This window comes from Lepeophtheirus salmonis, chromosome 1, assembly GCF_016086655.4.
Source record: "Lepeophtheirus salmonis chromosome 1, UVic_Lsal_1.4, whole genome shotgun sequence".
Taxonomy (NCBI): domain Eukaryota; kingdom Metazoa; phylum Arthropoda; class Copepoda; order Siphonostomatoida; family Caligidae; genus Lepeophtheirus; species Lepeophtheirus salmonis.
In genome coordinates this window covers 45,055,709-45,072,707 of record NC_052131.2, presented here as the reverse complement: position 1 = coordinate 45,072,707, position 16,999 = coordinate 45,055,709, and the positions used below count along the sequence as shown (strand labels likewise).

Below are 16,999 nucleotides of genomic sequence, written 5' to 3'. Positions count from 1 at the left end.
ATACTTTGGGAAGGAGGGGTGCTTGCCGTGTGAGATGATAAAATTAGTCCCGAATCACTTGTATATATTGTCTATTATTTAATTATTATAAGTATTTTTATTTTCATAAAATATAATAAATATATTAATATTGATATTTTAACTCTTATATAATATTGAATATACATATTATTGCATAATATTTTGCATAGGGCGCAAACTGATTCGGATTGGCCCTGTTCTCTCGGATGGCTAAACACAATACGATATAAATGAAATTTAAATATTAGAAACAAGAGCAGGGAGAATTCAAACTTCATCCATTCGCCTATTTTTTATTTATTTTTCAACTCTCTTTGCTGAGGCCCATAAATGAGTAACTAAATCTAACCAACTAGGAGGTAAAGCTATAAAATGGAATATAATTATGTACTCAAAGACTCGTAACTGCAAATTATAGCTAAAACCAAATGATTTGAATATCAATACTCTAATAATAAATCCTCCTCAGCTTGCTAGGCCCATTCCTCAAGCTGTGTATACTACCGGGCCTTAAAAATATATGTATATCTAAATTTATTAAATAATTATTGGTTGGCAACTTCCCAAATGTATGACAGTTTGATTTCATAGTGTTTTGGAGCTTCAGTAAATTAATTACATTGGATTAGAGTTCACGATGAAAATCTATAAGTAAATTATTATTCATTCCCAAAAAAATAGAGCAAATAAAGTAGGTATGTTACATCTTTAGCCAATATTATACTCCACCTTTCCCAATGGTGTATTGCCCAATCAAGGCGATATATTCGAACTAATTAGTCAATTAAGAACTCAAATTAATTCTTTTATGAATTATATATTATAAATCATAATATTAAATTAATTGATTAATAAAATAATAAATTAGACAATATGAAAACAATCTTTAATTATTGAATCAATGAGAAACTATATTCAGAAATAACGGAGTGGCAAATTGTAATCTATTAGTTCCTTAATCCTGTAGGAGCTCAACTCTGTTTTGTATTCCTAAATACATTAGTTATCGAGGTGCAAGGTAGTCCATTGACTTCCTTGCTTATTAATAAATCGAATATGAATCTTCCAAGTTAGGGAATGCACCCTTTCTCAACAAAGAGGATAACTTGGATTTTGTAGAACGGTAATGCTAAGATGTCAAAAGGAAATAGTGGTGTAGAAATTAATAATTAATATTGATAAATAAAACCAAAGAATGTAAAAGGTTATAACATCATCTAACGGAATACAAATGATAACTCTAGATTGTTGAAGTAAATGAAGGATCTCTTCATAATTGATCCAACATATTATGAGGGTAATATAAATTTTGACATGAAAGAGTCTCAATGAAATATAGGATCGTATTGGAAATTAGGATTCAACTTTCTGGAGTTGAAGATAGGAGCAAACAAGACTCGACAATTATAGCACATCTTTGCAAAGTTGATTACTTCCCGAGGTTCCATGAGTTGAAGTGAAGCGACTCAGACTTCGAAAGACTCCATACGATACTTAGCTAGTGTTAGAATCCGAGTTGAGATTTAACAGTGAATCGGATATTGGAGGTATCCATGGAATAAATTGCATCATATCGCAGAATTTGGATCCACTATATTTCTTCCCGAAACAGAGTTGAAAACACAGACATGATCCTTAATAGATTATATTAATTATTAATACGACAAAAGGATTATTCTTTTTATAATTTCTTCTTCTAATTTATGCGCCGTGTGTCTGTTCCTCCCTCTTTTCGTTCTCATAAAATAATATGAGATCTTTCATCTCAAGGATTGCCAAATAATCAAGGATTCCCCTGCGTACAAGAGTAGGTAAGTTGTATTTTGAATTTTATCTACCCAAGAGATAAATATTCAAACAACATTTGCACTCTTATATATATTTATCTCCTATATTTTTGCTATCTCATGGTGTCTGAAATTAAGAAATATGATTCGAATAACGTCCGAATTTATAAATTTTGGGCATATTTTGATAGTGTTTTTAAATCTTTAATCGATTTTTTAATGAACATATTTTGATACAAAACTTTTTACTAACGTATTTATCAATGTGTTTATTTAAAAAAATTCCAAATATAACGCACGATGTCTATATAAAATATAAGAACATAAAACCTCTTCAATGTGCCTGACGATGCGTAACTTACCCTACTCGAATTTCCTACACCAAAATCGGTGATCTAGTAGTTAGGATATTTCAATAAAACAACGCAACTTTCTTAAACACCAAGAGAATTCAATGAAATTTTCAGGAATTACAGAGTACAATATTGTACAGAAGTTGATATTCTTAAATACCTACAATTGAATTTTAAATTATGGAATTTGAGTATATGAAATCTTCCCATTACAATCAATGATAGATATTGAAAAAGAGAGGTTAAAAATTCAGACAAAGTACTTTGATATTGCGCAGTAATAAAGATTGAAGGTGCTAATGTTGGTTTAAAATTTATGTACTTCGCATGATCAGATAGGATAAAAACTTAACAAGATACTCGAAAAATAAATTTTATTTGATCTATTATATCATATGTGTAATTTTGAAGGCTATCTTGAGATGACTTGTTTTCCAGTGAATGGTACAATTAAACGAAGCACGAATTGAAAAAAAATAGACTAAATAAATTATATTTTAGCCCCCATCAAAGATAATAATTATACCCATAATCAAGAAAAAAAGATGCAGTTAACTTCCGAAAAAATAGTCAAAAAGCTACTTCTTATGGACAGTAAGAAAATTAACGTCAAAATGAACGCCGTTCATATTTTTTTCACCGTTCACCTTTCATTCGTTCAAAAATGAACGGAAAGAGTGAATGCCGTTCGTTTTTCCGTCCAATGTCCAAGATTGGAAACAATTATATACATTTTTATGGAAATCGATGAAAACTCCCATCAGAGAATTTTTCACTGTTATTGTAGCCTAGCTTGCAGTCAGGGACACAGCACTTGAAACCGATAAGATAATTATTAATCAAATATAGTTCAATCCAAGCATCTACGGCTCAACCTTCTTAACCACGTTTTCAAATTATACTAGGCCATCTTTTGCTGAAAAGGAATGTGCTCTTTTCTTAAATTCATTTCCAAATAACTCTAGTCTTCTAGGATGGGCCAAAAATATAATATCTGGTACGATTGATAAAGGAGGAATATCGGGCGAGCACGCGTACGAAATAGATGAGGAAGGTTCAATTGTGGTGGCCGCAAAGGAGCTGCTGAGGGAGAATTTCAAAACCTCTTTTGCGCAGTTCATATTTTTTTATTAAATGCTTTATTTTGTACGACTACAAAATACGAAATTATTTTCTGTCAACATTAAAAAAAAAAAAAAAAACTTGAGCGTGAGTGTGCCTATCTTATTTGTCAAGGTATTGCAGATTAAATAATAGTCCTCACTTAAGGATTAGTCTATTTTGGAGGATGTGCTCTCGCGGAGGAAAGTGTTATTTTCTTCGTTCTCCTCGGAGTTTGTATGCTTGCAGTCTAAAGGCGGTCTCATATCATTTTCGGCATGTTCGCTCTCTGATATTAGAATCCCCGGAGTCAGTTCGGTTTGATATCTTTGCAGAGCTCTACGATCAGGTATGAAGGAGAGGAAGAGTTGTGGGTGTTGAGCATAGTTTGCTACTCATGATGTCTTTTGCATTTGTTTTTCCAGGGTTGGATGAGCCTTTTATGGAATGAATTGAGCTGTGTGTCTACGTTTCTGAGTCTTTTACGAGTTGGGGATAGACGAACGCGTCTGCATAGAATATTTCAGTCAGTTATTGATCATGGTAATCCCATTCACACCACACTCACGAACAAACTCTACCTTCTCATTAAATCCAATCCTTCAGACTACAAAGAGTCCACTCTGAATTTCTCTTCTTTTCTCTCTGAAGCGGGTTGGTTCGCAGAAGCTCGAAAGCTCCTCTTTCCCTACTACAACCCCAGCTCTCCTTGTCCCATTGTTCTCCTTTCCCTCCTACACAATGTATCAGCCTACTGTGAGTTTGCAGAGGCATCCGACTACATGTCTCTCCTCAAAGTGACGCCTCATCCTCATCCAGCAGCCGTTTACTGTCAATTCTCTTCTTCCTGTTTCGACAAGTCTGAGTATCCTGAAGCATTCCGATGGAGTCGACTTGCTATTCAATCTCTTTCTAATGATCTACCTATTAAGGTCGTTATCGATGTTCTCAGACAATCCTCGAAGTCCTATGTCATTCGGAGACAATTCTCCAAGGCCAAAATGCTCATTCTTGAAGCCATACTTCTCTCTAAAGAAACCTACGGAGAATGGCATCCCAAATATGCTGATTGTCTTTTAGACTATGGATATTATTTATTAAACGCTGATCGAGTCATAAAGAGTCTACAAGCCTATCAGTCAGCACTTGAGGTGAGTTCCTTGGATTAATTTATATACACTTAAATTTTTTAATCATGGAGGAATTTATTTACATAAAAAGGATAAGAAGGGGTAAACATAGCACATTTGTGTCCTTGATGTTTTCTTCTTATGATGTAAATCAGGTCTTGACCCAAATTTCATTATGTGTCAATATTTTAAACGGTACTATGAACATTAACATAGTATAATAGTAATGTATATCTTTTTATTCTTTTTTCCTTAGGTTCGTCTAAAATGTTTCGGGAGTCAAAATCTCCAAGTAGCTTTCGCTCTTGAAGGATTGGCCTATACTACTTACGTTAATCAGTATAATACAGGACAGTTCGAAAGAGCAAAGAGCCATGCAGAAAAAGCTATCGGAATCATGAATAATCTTCTACCCAAGAGTCATCTTTTATTGGCTTCTTCTCAGCGTGTTTTAGCTCTAATCCTCGAGGAAATAGCCGTAGATCATGCTGATGAAGATATATCTCGAAACCTCTTGAATCAAGCAGAGTCCCTACACAGATCTGCAATTCAGCTGAGTATCAAATCCTTTGGAGAAGTCAACGTTCAGACTGCAAAGCACTATGGAAACTTGGGTCGCCTCAATCAAAGCATGAGACGGTATGCAAAAGCTGAAAAAATGCATCTCAAGGCCATAGAAATCAAAGAGAAACTCCTTGGCAATGATGACCACGAAGTTGCTTTGAGTGTGGGTCATTTGGCCTCTCTTTATACCTATGATCTGAAAGAATATAGTAAGGCAGAGCTGTTATATCTCAGATCCATTGAAATCGGCATCAAACTTTTTGGACCTGGCTATTCTGGACTTGAGTATGATTACAGAGGGATTATCAGAGTGTATCAGGAAATTGAAGATTGGCCTAATTATTTTGTTTACACTTATAAATTACGAGAGTGGGAAGAGTTACAAGGTCTCAGGAACCATGACGAAGTCACAAAAGCTTGTTTCTCTAAAGGAGATCCTCTCCCACTCTCAAGCATAATTCAAGCACTTGACGACAATGGTATGGAAGACAGTTATTGCAGCAGCAACGTAAGGAATTAAAAAAATATATAAGCTTGAATTTTTTAACGAGAAAGAAATTGTGGATTTTCTTAACAAAAGTTTGGATATGAAAGCAATGCACAAGTACAGTTTTTTTCTTTTTTCGCTGTCTAACTTTAATAATGTATGTTATTGTTTTATTTTATTTTATTTTGTAAAGTTAATTCATTCTGCAAGATATAGTGATAAGAGTTTCATCCCTTTCAAGTATTCTTTTATAATGTTAATCAGGCAAAACAATTGAGAAATCGGTCGGTCTCACTTACTTTTATCTACTTACTAATTATCAATTATAATTCATTCAGAAGGCATTTAGCGTCATACTAATATATATTTTTCTTAATTTAAAAAAATCAACTACAATTAATATTTACCTATTCATATTTTCAGCAAAAGTTACCTGAAGTGATGTGATGATATTTCTTTCACCATTTTAAATGATTTTATTTGTTTACTTTTTCTTTATTGATCATGAAATTGCAAGTGAAATAAAAGTTCGAACTCCCCCCTTGCTCTCCATTCCCCTAACTTTAATCGAAAACTGTTGCTTTATTTTTTGCTAGAATCAAAATGTTAAGTTATATTATTATTTATTATAAAAAATACGAGAATCAATATTTAAAATAAAAAATTATATTTTTAATGTTTGTTTTTTCTCTTATTGGACAATTATAAGACGTGGTTTTGGGGGGATTCGTTGAAAATTGAGAGGAGGAAGATATGTAAGTAAGTTGAAATAATAGTTTTTATAGAGTTGATAAGATGTGAGTGATTGGATTGATTGACAAACACACATACAGAAGTCTGGGATAAGTCTATCATACATAAATATTTATATGCTGATAATATAAAAACTTATATGTAGAAAATATAGAGATCTTTTTTTCTAGTGGTTTTCATATTCATCAAGATATTATCATAGTGGAATTATATATCACATCCTTTATAACACAGTTTTATACATGATTGGACGTTTTCAAATACTGGCGTACGTTTTTAACAAAGTTAGGACAAGTCCACTGATGTGAAAGGACCTTCGTGTCTTCATCAAGAACCTCAAGCACTTTTTTCTTAATAGGCTCTTTAATAGCTTTCTTGACGATTTGTATTCCAGTGGGGGAGAGAAGTTCAGTCAATTGAAGTCGAGGAATTATTTCTTCGAAAAATTTCTCTGGCCAAATGACTGATGATACAAGTCCACAAGCTTTCGCTTCAGAAGCAGATATTGTCTTGCCTAGTAGAGTCATTTCGGACATCAAAAGGACAGACGAGGAAAATGTGACTCGAGCAGCCGCCTCTGGAATCATGGATAATTTTGTATAAGGTGTTGTGAAAGAGGCTTTATCAGATGCAAATACAACGTCAAAGAGTGGGAGCCAGGAAACAGCAAGTCCTGAGGCGTCTCCATTCACAGCAGCCACAAGAGCCAATTCATCACAAGTAATTAAGGTCAGGACAAGTTTGCGTATAGCATTAGACAAAGCCTCTGCATTCTTCCTCTGCTTCTCCATGGATTTGTACGTTAATAAGCTCAAATCAATTCCATAACTAAAAACGTTTCCTAGACCAGAAACTATAACTGCTCGACAATTTGGATCCTTTTTCAAAATATTGATGGCATCACTAAGTTCTTCACATACATTAACATTGATCGTATTTTTTATTCCCGTACTCGTTGGACTCAATATAATTTGAACAAAATTAGAGTATGTACGAATTAAAATGTCTCTAAAGTTCATGTGAACCCCTCGGATGTCATCAGATTCAAAGGGTTTTTTTTTCTTCTCCTCTTCAGATTTATTTTCATTTAAACAATAACGTGTAGAACTTTTCCAAAGGCGAAAATACTCAGACGGAGGTAGCTTTTGAAGCATTTTTAAAGTTCTTTCATTTTTTAAAGACTCAGGACTAACTTTGACAACTTCCTCGGGCGAAAATGATTTTTTTAGATTATTTTTGCTGAGTTGTTGCGTTACAGCCAGAGGTGTTCGTGTTATCACCTTCACTTCAGTGGATGGTCTTCGATTTGAGAGAGAGGAGGACCCGTTTATACCACTCATAGTTGAAGAACCATTTAATGACGATGAGCTTCCTTTATTCATGGATACTAGGTTCGAGGAAGGCGGAATAATTTTTCTCCTAGAAGAAGGGAGAGCATGAAGCAAAAACATGACTCCCTCATCTTTTTCAAGATTTGCAAGCTCCCTGGATCCCTTAATTCTTTTGCTTGATGCTCTTTGTTTTATATCTGCCTCGAAGTTGATTCGAGCAGAGTCTATCACATGTTCTAGATCCATGGTTCCAGATTCTGAGAAAGAGTTCATATCCTTCACTGAAGGCGAATGGGGACGTTTTGAGCAGGAGTCTTCCTTCATTGGTATTGAATTGAATAAATTTTAAAATCGTCTGCAACACACAAGAGAAGATATTTTTTTATAAAATTTATTTAGAATTTAATGTTCTTTTTAAGATAAATAGTTTTTCTTAGTTAGATATATTTCTTCTCAAGTTATTTATACAAAAATATATCTTTATAAATATAGAGGCAATTATTTATTTTTCATTAAATGTCACATCACAAATTGACAGAAGTTCAAATCCTTAATTAATTATCCAGTGACTCAGCCTTCATGTGCATAATGTGTTTGGAAAAGGTTAACGAATTATTGTACTGAGCAATGCACTGATGCAAACGGATCCCTTGAGAAATTCCATAACTGGGAGACAATTCTCTTTTATTCCACTGTGGTAAATTATTCATAACGGTTTTCGGAATTTCTTCAACATTACTCATTTGCTTGTAAAAGTCCGGCAAATCGCTCTACACAAAAAAAAATTAAAGAAAAATAAATGTTTATCTCCAATGAGGTAAAACTTCAATTGCAACTTTTTGAGGTATAATATGAGGATTTCTTCTCTGAATATTACAACATTCTTCAGAGCTCTAAAACAAAGTAATAACGGAGTTACTCCTTAGACAATAATTAAAAAAAAAGAAACTTACATCACGTACGACAGAGAGAAGAGCATTGGTTGCTTTAATTGCAGGGAGTGCAATAGCTTCTTGAAGGATGACGTAGAGATCTAAAAGGAACATTACATTTTTAATTGCATTTGTTCGGCAAGACTCAAGCAAAGGTCTTTGCAGCCAAATCGCATTATCCTTTTCCATGTATTCTCGACGATATTTTGGGAAATAAAGTGAGTTGGCGCTCACACCCAAATAGCTCCGCACACAATATCCAACAGATACAGCATAATTAATAACATGTCCGCTATGAATGGCCCACGTAAGAAAAGAAATGTGTGCACCCAGTGTGTCATAAATATTGTTTGGTCTTATATTGAAGACTTTGTCCAAATAGTCAGACATCATACGACAGTCATGAACGATTTTGACAATAGAGGGAGAGACTAGTATTGGCTTCAAACTCTCTGAGAACCGTTCTTCTTCTTCAAAGATGTCAAAAAGATAGATTTTGTCCAGAGTTGAGAAGGAGAAAAGACTTCCCTTCCCATCTCGGCCTATTGCCTGTCCCTCAATCGAAAAGCCAACCATTCTTTGTGTGAGTAATTCATCAAGAGCATCATCAAATAGCCTGGAACTTGGACTTTCAATATAAACAAAAGAGGAGGGAACATAGGATAAACTAGGAGGCCCATTTGTCCAAAGAGTATTTCGGATGGTTTCTATCTCAGCATTACTATCTTCATACGTACAACTTAGATCCATTTCTGGACGTGGTATATCGCCATGAGTTTGAGAGGATATCTTCGAATCATTGGAACCCCCCAACAATAGGTCAATATCCACAACTTTTAATTTGCTCAAGTGCTCTGGCTTTGAATAATCTGAAGATCTAAAGTTATTGTGCATATTCTTAGAAACAATGGCAGATGTTTCTGATCGAATTTTTTCCACGGAATCCATGACAACAATGTCAGTTAGATCACTAACAAAAAAGGGACAATTTCCCTTGAGTTGAACGTTCATGTCCTTATTAATACATTTTTTTAAACAAATCCGATTGTCGTCTTCTGTTTTCTGGAGAATACCTTCAAAGTAAGTTTCCTCCAATTTGGAGAAAAAAGAGACCTTTGAACCTGTTTGGAGCTTCTCCATGATCTGAAACTTGAAATGGAGATTAAAATGATTAAAGACAATAACAGTAAGAATGAAGGAGTGGGAGATTGGGAAATTTAATCTATTAAATGAGTAAATAATTTACATACTAGGTAATAAAACAAATTAATTAATTATAAAAATAAAATAATAAATTCAGAATTCATGGGAGTTTTTAGTCCTTTTTCTGTCCTTTGGTACTGCCTCCAAGATAAGCCTTGTAGATAAAGATGAAGAGGAATAAATGAAGAACAACGACGGCGGCAATTGCAGCAATAACATCTGCAGACTCGATGTTAATCCGGTGTAACATAAAGGAACAAAGGAAAAACGTGATGATAGGACTCGCCATGATAAAGAAAGAATGAGTCAATATGGACTTGAAAACCTCGACATCGGAGGCTTCTCTGTTCACTGAGGCTCTCAGTTTGGATATCACATCGCTGTTGTCCGCCATTGTCATCCCGGAGCCTTTTTTATTGTATGTAGCTGAGGAATATTTATGTTAGCTAACTACTTACTACTACCTTGTTCAAGCAACTGCCAAAAAAGGGTACCAACTGATGTTATATTATTCAGCCAACTGCCAAGATAAGAGAGATGCTTTATCAAATTATTTTAATATTATAGGAATATCGGCTTTGTCAATGTCATTTACATATATGGTATTTATCCATTACCTTTGTCTGATTCTGTACACTCTTTTCTTTTAAATATACACATTTGCTTATATTCATTGAATACCATTTAGTTTGGTAATGCTGCTGGAATATTGGCTCCGTTTTTATGTAATATATGCTACATCCAGGGACGTCTCGAGCAAAAATTGACCTACCTATGCAATCGATTTTAAATTGATTTTATAAAGAATAAAAAATCGATTTAATAGCGTAAGGACAAATTATCCTCACTAACTATATATTTAAGTTTTAACCTAACTAGAAGCATATGTAGCCGCAGATCTGCTCAGCTAATGAGCATAAACTCTATATCTGAAATTTGGTCCCTTGAATCCTCTAACTTCCACATTTTCCCAAATGATATATAATTTATTCACTTTAAGTAAAATATGATATTAATACAGTATTTTAATAAGACTATAAGCCAAATCAATTATCCTTCATAAGGATCATTCAAAAAAGTATTAAAAATACTCTAGATCTGTTATACAAATATTCAGATTCCTGATAGACTTAAATAATATATTAGTCCTAATATTAAAATACTTAAGCGAAAACCCATATATTTTCCATAAATTTTGGGATATTCTTCTCTCTCCTTAATAATAATTTAATTGCCAGCTTCTTGAATCGTTTCTTGCTCGGGGTCACAAACTTCATAATTTATCTGAGAATTGTTCCCATATCTGGAGGATCTTGTTAGCCGCTCTAAAAGTAGAATTATAGACCACAATAGTCGAATGTTCAAGTTGAGACTATATGTATAAATATATATCTTATTTAAATAACATATTAAGTGGGGATTATGTTTAAGGCATAGAGAAAGAAATCCATGGTTTAAGCTTAAATTTTGAAGGATACGCCAGACGAATTTGTAGCTCGTAGAGTGAAAATAGTAGATATTAACTATGTCTACTGAAATAATCTCATATTTTATTAAAATTACAATTTTGTCGTATGTCTATTGGCTTGAGAAGGACTTTTGAGTGTGTGCGTAATAAACTGCGTAATTCAAAGCAATGTCGAGTACTCCCGCCAAATTTAAAAGATTCAAACAAAGATTAATTTCAAAACGAACTGTCATTAATAGTACACATTTCGCTAGTGTTGTGTCCGGGAAAACATGAATTCTAAAGTTAACATAGAACAGAATCTCAATTTTTGACGATTCCAAGTAACACTCGGTATATTTTGTCCACGAGTCGAGTTTTTTGTGTCTTTTTATTTACTTCATAAAACTCGAGTACCAATTTACGAGTTTCGCTCGTGGCCCATCACTAATAGTGCTAAAAAAATTAGTTACTTACTCGGTAAGCTGATTGGAATTTTATCGTCAGTTGACAATTGTTATTTATTTATTTGTAGCAGTATAAAAATTCAGGGATTTAATAATTATTTATTAAAGTTGATCAAATATGGGTTCTGCGGATGTGAATTGGGATGTAAATGATTATTATAGTGAACATGAACCTTCTCATCACTGGGAACTTCGTAAAAAGTTTATGGAGATGAATAAGGGACGATATGAGGAGGATAGAATTGTTTGTCTTGCGCAAACATTTGCTAATTCCGAGTTTTTGGGATGCAAGTAATCCAGTATTATCCAGAAAATAGTTCATAACCATTTTAATATTTAACATTTTTATAGATACCCTCAAGAGACGATGGAGCTAGTTGAGGAACTCTCATTCGGCATCGTTCAAGAGTATCGGGACTCACAGAAGAATAGACTCCAAAGAACTTTTGTCTCTGGCTCTTCAGCTGCTGGAAACAAAGTTAATCGTACAAAAAGACAAAAAATAAATTAAAAAATTGCATTTTTAAACCTTTTTTATCTAATAATAAATTCCTCCGTTTCAATTTGTATTGTATTTTTGCTTTTCATGAGTGATAAACAACTACTTATCCCGAAGCTCAAATTGCAATAATTAATTGTTATCTATGAATTAACATTTAAGGTTCAAATGATAACGTCAATACAAATAACTATATGAAGAGTTTAGATTACGTTGAGGGAAAGTGCATTCGAGACAAGGTTAAAAATAATGAATAATAATTAGTAGAAATTAAATCATTTCTCCTCATATTCTCTATTTAGTTACTGAGTAGAAGGCTCATTCACGAGGCTTCCTACATTCGAAACTTCAAGTTATGGGTTATAACAATACATCCTTATATTACTTATGTTTATTTAAAAATATATTTTCGAGGGTAAATTCCAAATTATATCAAATTGCCTTGAAAATTTGTCAGTCTCATGGGTTGATTAATAGAGAAGGGAATAAATTTATTTCTCTATGCGTTGAATTTGTTCAAAGTCTTAATTTGTGAAGTGCTTTTTCAAAGGAACTTCAAATTTCTTCTCTTTTATGAATGATCTTCTTTGATATGTTTCAGTTAACATGAATTTTTTTTTATAGGGATTTCAACTATTGTTGATTTTGAATTATCCAAAGAAAATTGACAACTATAACAACTCATGTAATGACATATTGCTGGATAAGTACATCTTAAATGATGAATTATGGTGGATAACAATAAATGCATGCCAAAAAACTACTTGCAGCCATAAATTAATATTAAGACTGTTTGAGCACAAGGGGAGCTTTAGGAGACTGTAGTGACTTCATAATTTTTGAGTTAATCGTATCCAACATTTCGTATGTATTGACATATTTGTGTAATCATCTCAGAGTCTGTAAAAAAATAATTAACTTCAAAGTAATTTCCAGCCTTTGACATGATATGCTTCTTGGTATTATTAGAAAACGACAGCCTCTCTCAACTCTAGATTTATCCTGTCCTGTAATTGCAATAGTTTTGACGAACAATTGAAAATGTTTTAAATCTTCTTTAGAAAATATGTTAGGTGTAAAAAGGTATGAATATTCTTCAAGTTAAGGTTTCCTTCATCTTTCTATACAATAAATGCAAAAATAAGTATTTTCTAGATATAAATAAAAAGCTTCTCTGGTCTCTGATGTTTCAGAATTACTTCAATAGATATAATATACCTAATCTGTGAAAGAATACCAAGTCCGATAAAATATCCAAGTGTCTTTATACTCTCGAATATTACTTACTGAGTTACTTTCAGAAGTCTTTTTGCATTTCATTCACTTTAAAAAAAAAAAAAAGTACAGATCATATGCAAGGACTACTTCCTTCTAGTAGTCCTTGTCTTATGTTATAAATACGGCATTAATGACTAAAAAGTGCCCTCTACACGCTATACATATATATCTAATATACATCATTTTTTCTTGAAAAGTAATTATTTTAGGAGGAAAACTACATTAAAACTATGAAAGATTGTTTATTCATTGAAAATCGCTCTATTTTGACTTGTGATAACTATTTTCAGTTTAAATTCTTGTTTATTTCAACAAACCTAATCAGACACTATATTTCTTCATTTTTTGCCAAAAGGAACGTTTTTGAATTATGATGCTTCGACATATCGAAATAGCAAATTTAAGGGCCACTGTATCGTAAATACATATTAATTATTAAAATATCCACTAAGTTTTTCATAGTATTCTGTAATGATTTTATTAAAATCAATTTTCTAAGTAATCTATTTATTCCATTCTCTGGTTTTTATGTCAGTATAGTTAATGAATACAAAACTATTGCTATGCTATTAAATAGGTTGTGTCTAGAATTCTATGCGTAATTATATTGATGGACTATCGACGACATTAAGGAAAACAATTAGTTAATTATTACTAAAATAATAGTAGATTTTAACTAAGTCTTATGTACTAGTGAGTGATGTCACATTTTATTAAAAGTGTAGCTATACATTTGTGCCGCTCACGTACAGCTATTAAAGTTAGATCACTACATAAATAAAACGAGGCTTATTTTTACTAGCTGATGTAACTAGCTATCAATTCTAGGTATAATAAATAAACAGTCAGCTAGCGTTGACCGATAATAGTAAACAACCCACTTCACATTAGCGTCATAGTCCCACGTGTGTGATCAGGGAATTCGTATTGTTAATTTCAAACCCAACGTAGATAGTACTAAAGATGGGATTCAGAGGAGGAGGAGGTGGTAATTTCCGTGGTGGCGGCGGCGGTGGCCGTGGAGGTGGTCGAGGACGAGGCGGAGGACGATTTTTTGATGCCGGACCTCCAGAACGAGTCATTGCGCTGGGAAATTTCTCCCATCCTTGCCAAGGTGATCTCGTTCTCAAAGCGACCCAGAAGGATGTTCCTTACTTTAACGCTCCTGTGTATCTAGAGAACAAGCAGGCAGTTGGAAAGATTGACGAAATTTTCGGTAATCCTATGGAATACTTCGTGTCTGTTAAACTCTCGGACACAGTAAAAGCCAAGTCTTTTGATAAGGATCAAGTGCTCTACATTGATCCTGCCAAGTTGCTCCCACTCATGAGGTTCCTTCCCGGAGGAGACAAGAGGGGTGGAGGTCGTGGTGGCCGAGGTGGTCGTGGAGGAGCCCGCGGAGGTGGGCGAGGGGGCTTTGGAAGAGGAGGAGGCGGCGGATTCGGTGGTCGCGGCGGAGGAGGAAGAGGTGGATTCGGTGGTCGTGGAGGTAGCCGTGGGGGCTTTGGTGGTGGAGGACGAGGCGGCGGTGGCTTCGGTGGACGAGGTGGAGGAAGAGGTGGTTTTGGTCGAGGGCGTTAATGTTGTCGAATCATTATCTTTCTCTCTCATTCACTCAGTTTATTTTATCGCTTCGCATTTACCTCTACTACATTTCCTATGTTACTCCAGTGTCCACTTCTACTTGACGCACTTTTCAATCATCTCGAGTCTATGTTGTACTGTTTATTTATTCAATAAACTAAACATTCATTTTGTTCGTAATTTTTATTGACTTATTCATATATTGATATCTAGGACAGATGTCGATACGAGTATAATAGAGGAAACACTAATAACAATGTGGGAGTATCTACGGAGAATGTTTGAGTAAATAAAAATGAAAGATCATTCATCTTTCGCCTTACTACTAATATCTGGAGTGGATCACTTAATTAACCTCATGTAGGGGGAAGTGTATTTTTTATTCTTAAAAATCAAATGGCACAACCTAATTGACTTCGTACAATATTAGTCTCTTTTTAATTCTAAGGACTATTTTAGTTGTCTTTGTTTAATTCATAAGCATTTCAGAAGTAATAATTTACTACAATTAATATCTCTTCCATAAAGACAACATTTTTGAACAGAAATCAAAAAGTGTTGTATTAAAAAAACTTGTGTTTCAACCTGGGATTGCTGCAGGTATTACCTTTAACATTTTTCTACAAGTCAATAACAATAAAATTACAAAAAATGAAGTTTAGATCCGTTGATGTTAGGAACCATCTCTTTGGAAAAGGATGTACAATACGCATAACGTAAATCTTAAATATGTACATATAATAATGAAGAGAGAGAGGATCGAAGGGATGAATGATGATTAATATAGTAGACAGTATTGAGTGCGTGCCATTTTCATTTCTTCACTGAGTTTCATTAATTAATTTAGCTTTATATACTAGTAGTGTAATTACTATGTATCTTTGAAGTCATTATTATATTTGAAGTTATTCATCATTATAAGTAATATTTTATTTTAAATTCTGAAATGTACACATCACATCACTAAATATCGAATAAATGATAATCCAAGAATATATATAAAAAACTAAATAATAACAGCAATTATTTATTGTATACATATACCAGGAAATGTATGATCTTGTGTAGGCACAACTTCATCTTGCCTATGATTTAATATATAAAATTATTTTATTGACTATTATTACACAAACTATAATTTCAGACAATTTTATTAAGCGTTCAAAAAAAAAAAAAATATTGTTTATTGTGTTTATATGTAAAATAATAGTAATCCATTATCTAACAAAAATACCTTCTAGGATTTATTTCGTAAAATTTAATTTTCTATTCAAACATTTCAAAGAGTAATCCATACAAAAATTATAAGTGTATTAGGAGAAAATAGCAAAATAATAATATAAGAACTAAGCTTACTGCTTATTAGAAGCATCAATTTGGTAGGCAAGATAAGCGAATGGGAAACCAGTACACTAGCTACATCTTAGTGTGAATCTAAAAATAAATCTAATTAAAATCTGAATCTAAATAAAAAATAAATTATCTTTTCACATTTATACCAGACTTAATGTATTTTTTCTACTACACTAATAATTATGCTATTATTATATAAAGCAAAATTAATTAATAATACTCAGTGATGAAATGAAAAGGGCACCGACACAATGCTGTCTAATATAATATTAATTATCATTCACCTCTTCGATCGTCTGGCTCTCTTTTTTAATTCAGAATCTGTATTAAAATTTACGTTACATATATTGTACACCCTTTGCCAAAAAGACGGGTTCCTAACTAACAGATAAAATGTTCGATCTAAACTTTATTTTTGGTATTTTTTTTTTTTTTTGTTGTTGTAATTAACTTGTAGAAAAATGTTTAAGATAGGTTGAAATAACTCTAAAAAACTTACTTATTTATGTTCAATAATGTTGTCTTTGTCAATGTTACTAGAACAATTGGTCTTCGTGAAAGAGTTATATGTATATTATTTGTAGCACGTCACTTAGATAGATGCGGATTAAATAAAAAATTATTAATATTCCACAAAGTCAATTAGGTTTTTCTAAATGACTCTCGGGAGTCCTTAAGGTTTTTCCATTTGATTTTTAACCATATAAAG

General features: G+C 33.0%; 5 protein-coding genes and 1 long non-coding RNA gene across 8 annotated transcripts; 3 read left to right on the top strand and 3 right to left on the bottom strand.

Moving 5' to 3' along the window:
- Positions 1 to 813: 813 nt before the first annotated feature.
- Positions 814 to 3,299, bottom strand: LOC121131775 (uncharacterized). Its single transcript, XR_005869159.2, has 2 exons — positions 2,171 to 3,299; positions 814 to 1,935 (listed from the first exon to the last, which is right to left on the bottom strand). It is a non-coding gene; the product is annotated as an uncharacterized lncRNA (long non-coding RNA).
- Positions 3,225 to 6,119, top strand: Pat1 (Protein interacting with APP tail-1). 2 transcript variants are annotated; one of them, XM_040727145.2, is made up of 4 exons: positions 3,245 to 3,397; positions 3,431 to 3,611; positions 3,688 to 4,413; positions 4,649 to 6,119. In XM_040727145.2, the coding sequence occupies exons 2-4, from the start codon at positions 3,450 to 3,452 to the stop codon at positions 5,474 to 5,476; spliced, it is 1,716 nt and encodes a 571-aa protein (XP_040583079.1). In that variant the 5' UTR covers positions 3,245 to 3,397; positions 3,431 to 3,449; the 3' UTR covers positions 5,477 to 6,119. The 2 variants fall into 2 exon arrangements, with proteins under 2 accessions (XP_071750127.1, XP_040583079.1); XM_071894026.1 differs by having other exon boundaries at positions 3,225 to 3,611.
- Positions 6,094 to 7,851, bottom strand: LOC139904702 (enoyl-CoA delta isomerase 3, peroxisomal-like). The gene has a single exon (XM_071894027.1). It carries the CDS (start codon positions 7,849 to 7,851, stop codon positions 6,433 to 6,435), a length of 1,419 nt encoding a protein of 472 aa, XP_071750128.1. The 3' UTR covers positions 6,094 to 6,432.
- Positions 7,852 to 7,881: 30 nt separating this feature from the next.
- Positions 7,882 to 10,143, bottom strand: LOC121131773 (piRNA biogenesis protein EXD1). Of its 2 annotated transcripts, none has more exons than XM_040727148.2 (2): positions 8,481 to 10,143; positions 7,882 to 8,297 (listed from the first exon to the last, which is right to left on the bottom strand). In XM_040727148.2, the coding sequence occupies exons 1-2, from the start codon at positions 9,597 to 9,599 to the stop codon at positions 8,082 to 8,084; spliced, it is 1,335 nt and encodes a 444-aa protein (XP_040583082.2). In that variant the 5' UTR covers positions 9,600 to 10,143; the 3' UTR covers positions 7,882 to 8,081. The 2 variants fall into 2 exon arrangements, with proteins under 2 accessions (XP_040583082.2, XP_040583081.2); XM_040727147.2 differs by having other exon boundaries at positions 7,882 to 8,420; positions 8,481 to 10,142.
- A 1,470-nt stretch (positions 10,144 to 11,613) lies between these two features.
- LOC121131771 (uncharacterized) lies at positions 11,614 to 12,139 on the top strand. The gene is made up of 2 exons (XM_040727144.2): positions 11,614 to 11,867; positions 11,928 to 12,139. The coding sequence occupies exons 1-2, from the start codon at positions 11,695 to 11,697 to the stop codon at positions 12,085 to 12,087; spliced, it is 333 nt and encodes a 110-aa protein (XP_040583078.1). The 5' UTR covers positions 11,614 to 11,694; the 3' UTR covers positions 12,088 to 12,139.
- A 2,177-nt stretch (positions 12,140 to 14,316) lies between these two features.
- Positions 14,317 to 15,117, top strand: Gar1 (Gar1 ribonucleoprotein). The gene has a single exon (XM_040727143.2). The coding sequence runs from the start codon at positions 14,317 to 14,319 to the stop codon at positions 14,932 to 14,934; it is 618 nt and encodes a 205-aa protein (XP_040583077.1). The 3' UTR covers positions 14,935 to 15,117.
- Positions 15,118 to 16,999: the final 1,882 nt, after the last annotated feature.

Excerpts from the sequence above, each read along its gene's own strand:
- LOC121131771 (XM_040727144.2), top strand. The coding sequence starts at position 11,695 with ATGGGTTCTGCGGATGTGAATTGGGATGTAAATGATTATTATAGTGAA. Across the intron at positions 11,868-11,927 it reads TCCGAGTTTTTGGGATGCAA|ATACCCTCAAGAGACGATGG; the intron begins GTAATCCAGTAT and ends ACATTTTTATAG.
- Pat1 (XM_071894026.1), top strand. The coding sequence starts at position 3,450 with ATGTGCTCTCGCGGAGGAAAGTGTTATTTTCTTCGTTCTCCTCGGAGT. Across the intron at positions 3,612-3,687 it reads TTGCAGAGCTCTACGATCAG|GGTTGGATGAGCCTTTTATG; the intron begins GTATGAAGGAGA and ends TTGTTTTTCCAG. Across the intron at positions 4,414-4,648 it reads CCTATCAGTCAGCACTTGAG|GTTCGTCTAAAATGTTTCGG; the intron begins GTGAGTTCCTTG and ends TTTTTTCCTTAG.
- Gar1 (XM_040727143.2), top strand. The coding sequence starts at position 14,317 with ATGGGATTCAGAGGAGGAGGAGGTGGTAATTTCCGTGGTGGCGGCGGC.
- LOC121131773 (XM_040727148.2), bottom strand. The coding sequence starts at position 9,599 with ATGGAGAAGCTCCAAACAGGTTCAAAGGTCTCTTTTTTCTCCAAATTG. Across the intron at positions 8,298-8,480 it reads TTCTCTCTGTCGTACGTGAT|AGCGATTTGCCGGACTTTTA; the intron begins GTAAGTTTCTTT and ends TTTTTTGTGTAG.
- LOC139904702 (XM_071894027.1), bottom strand. The coding sequence starts at position 7,851 with ATGAAGGAAGACTCCTGCTCAAAACGTCCCCATTCGCCTTCAGTGAAG.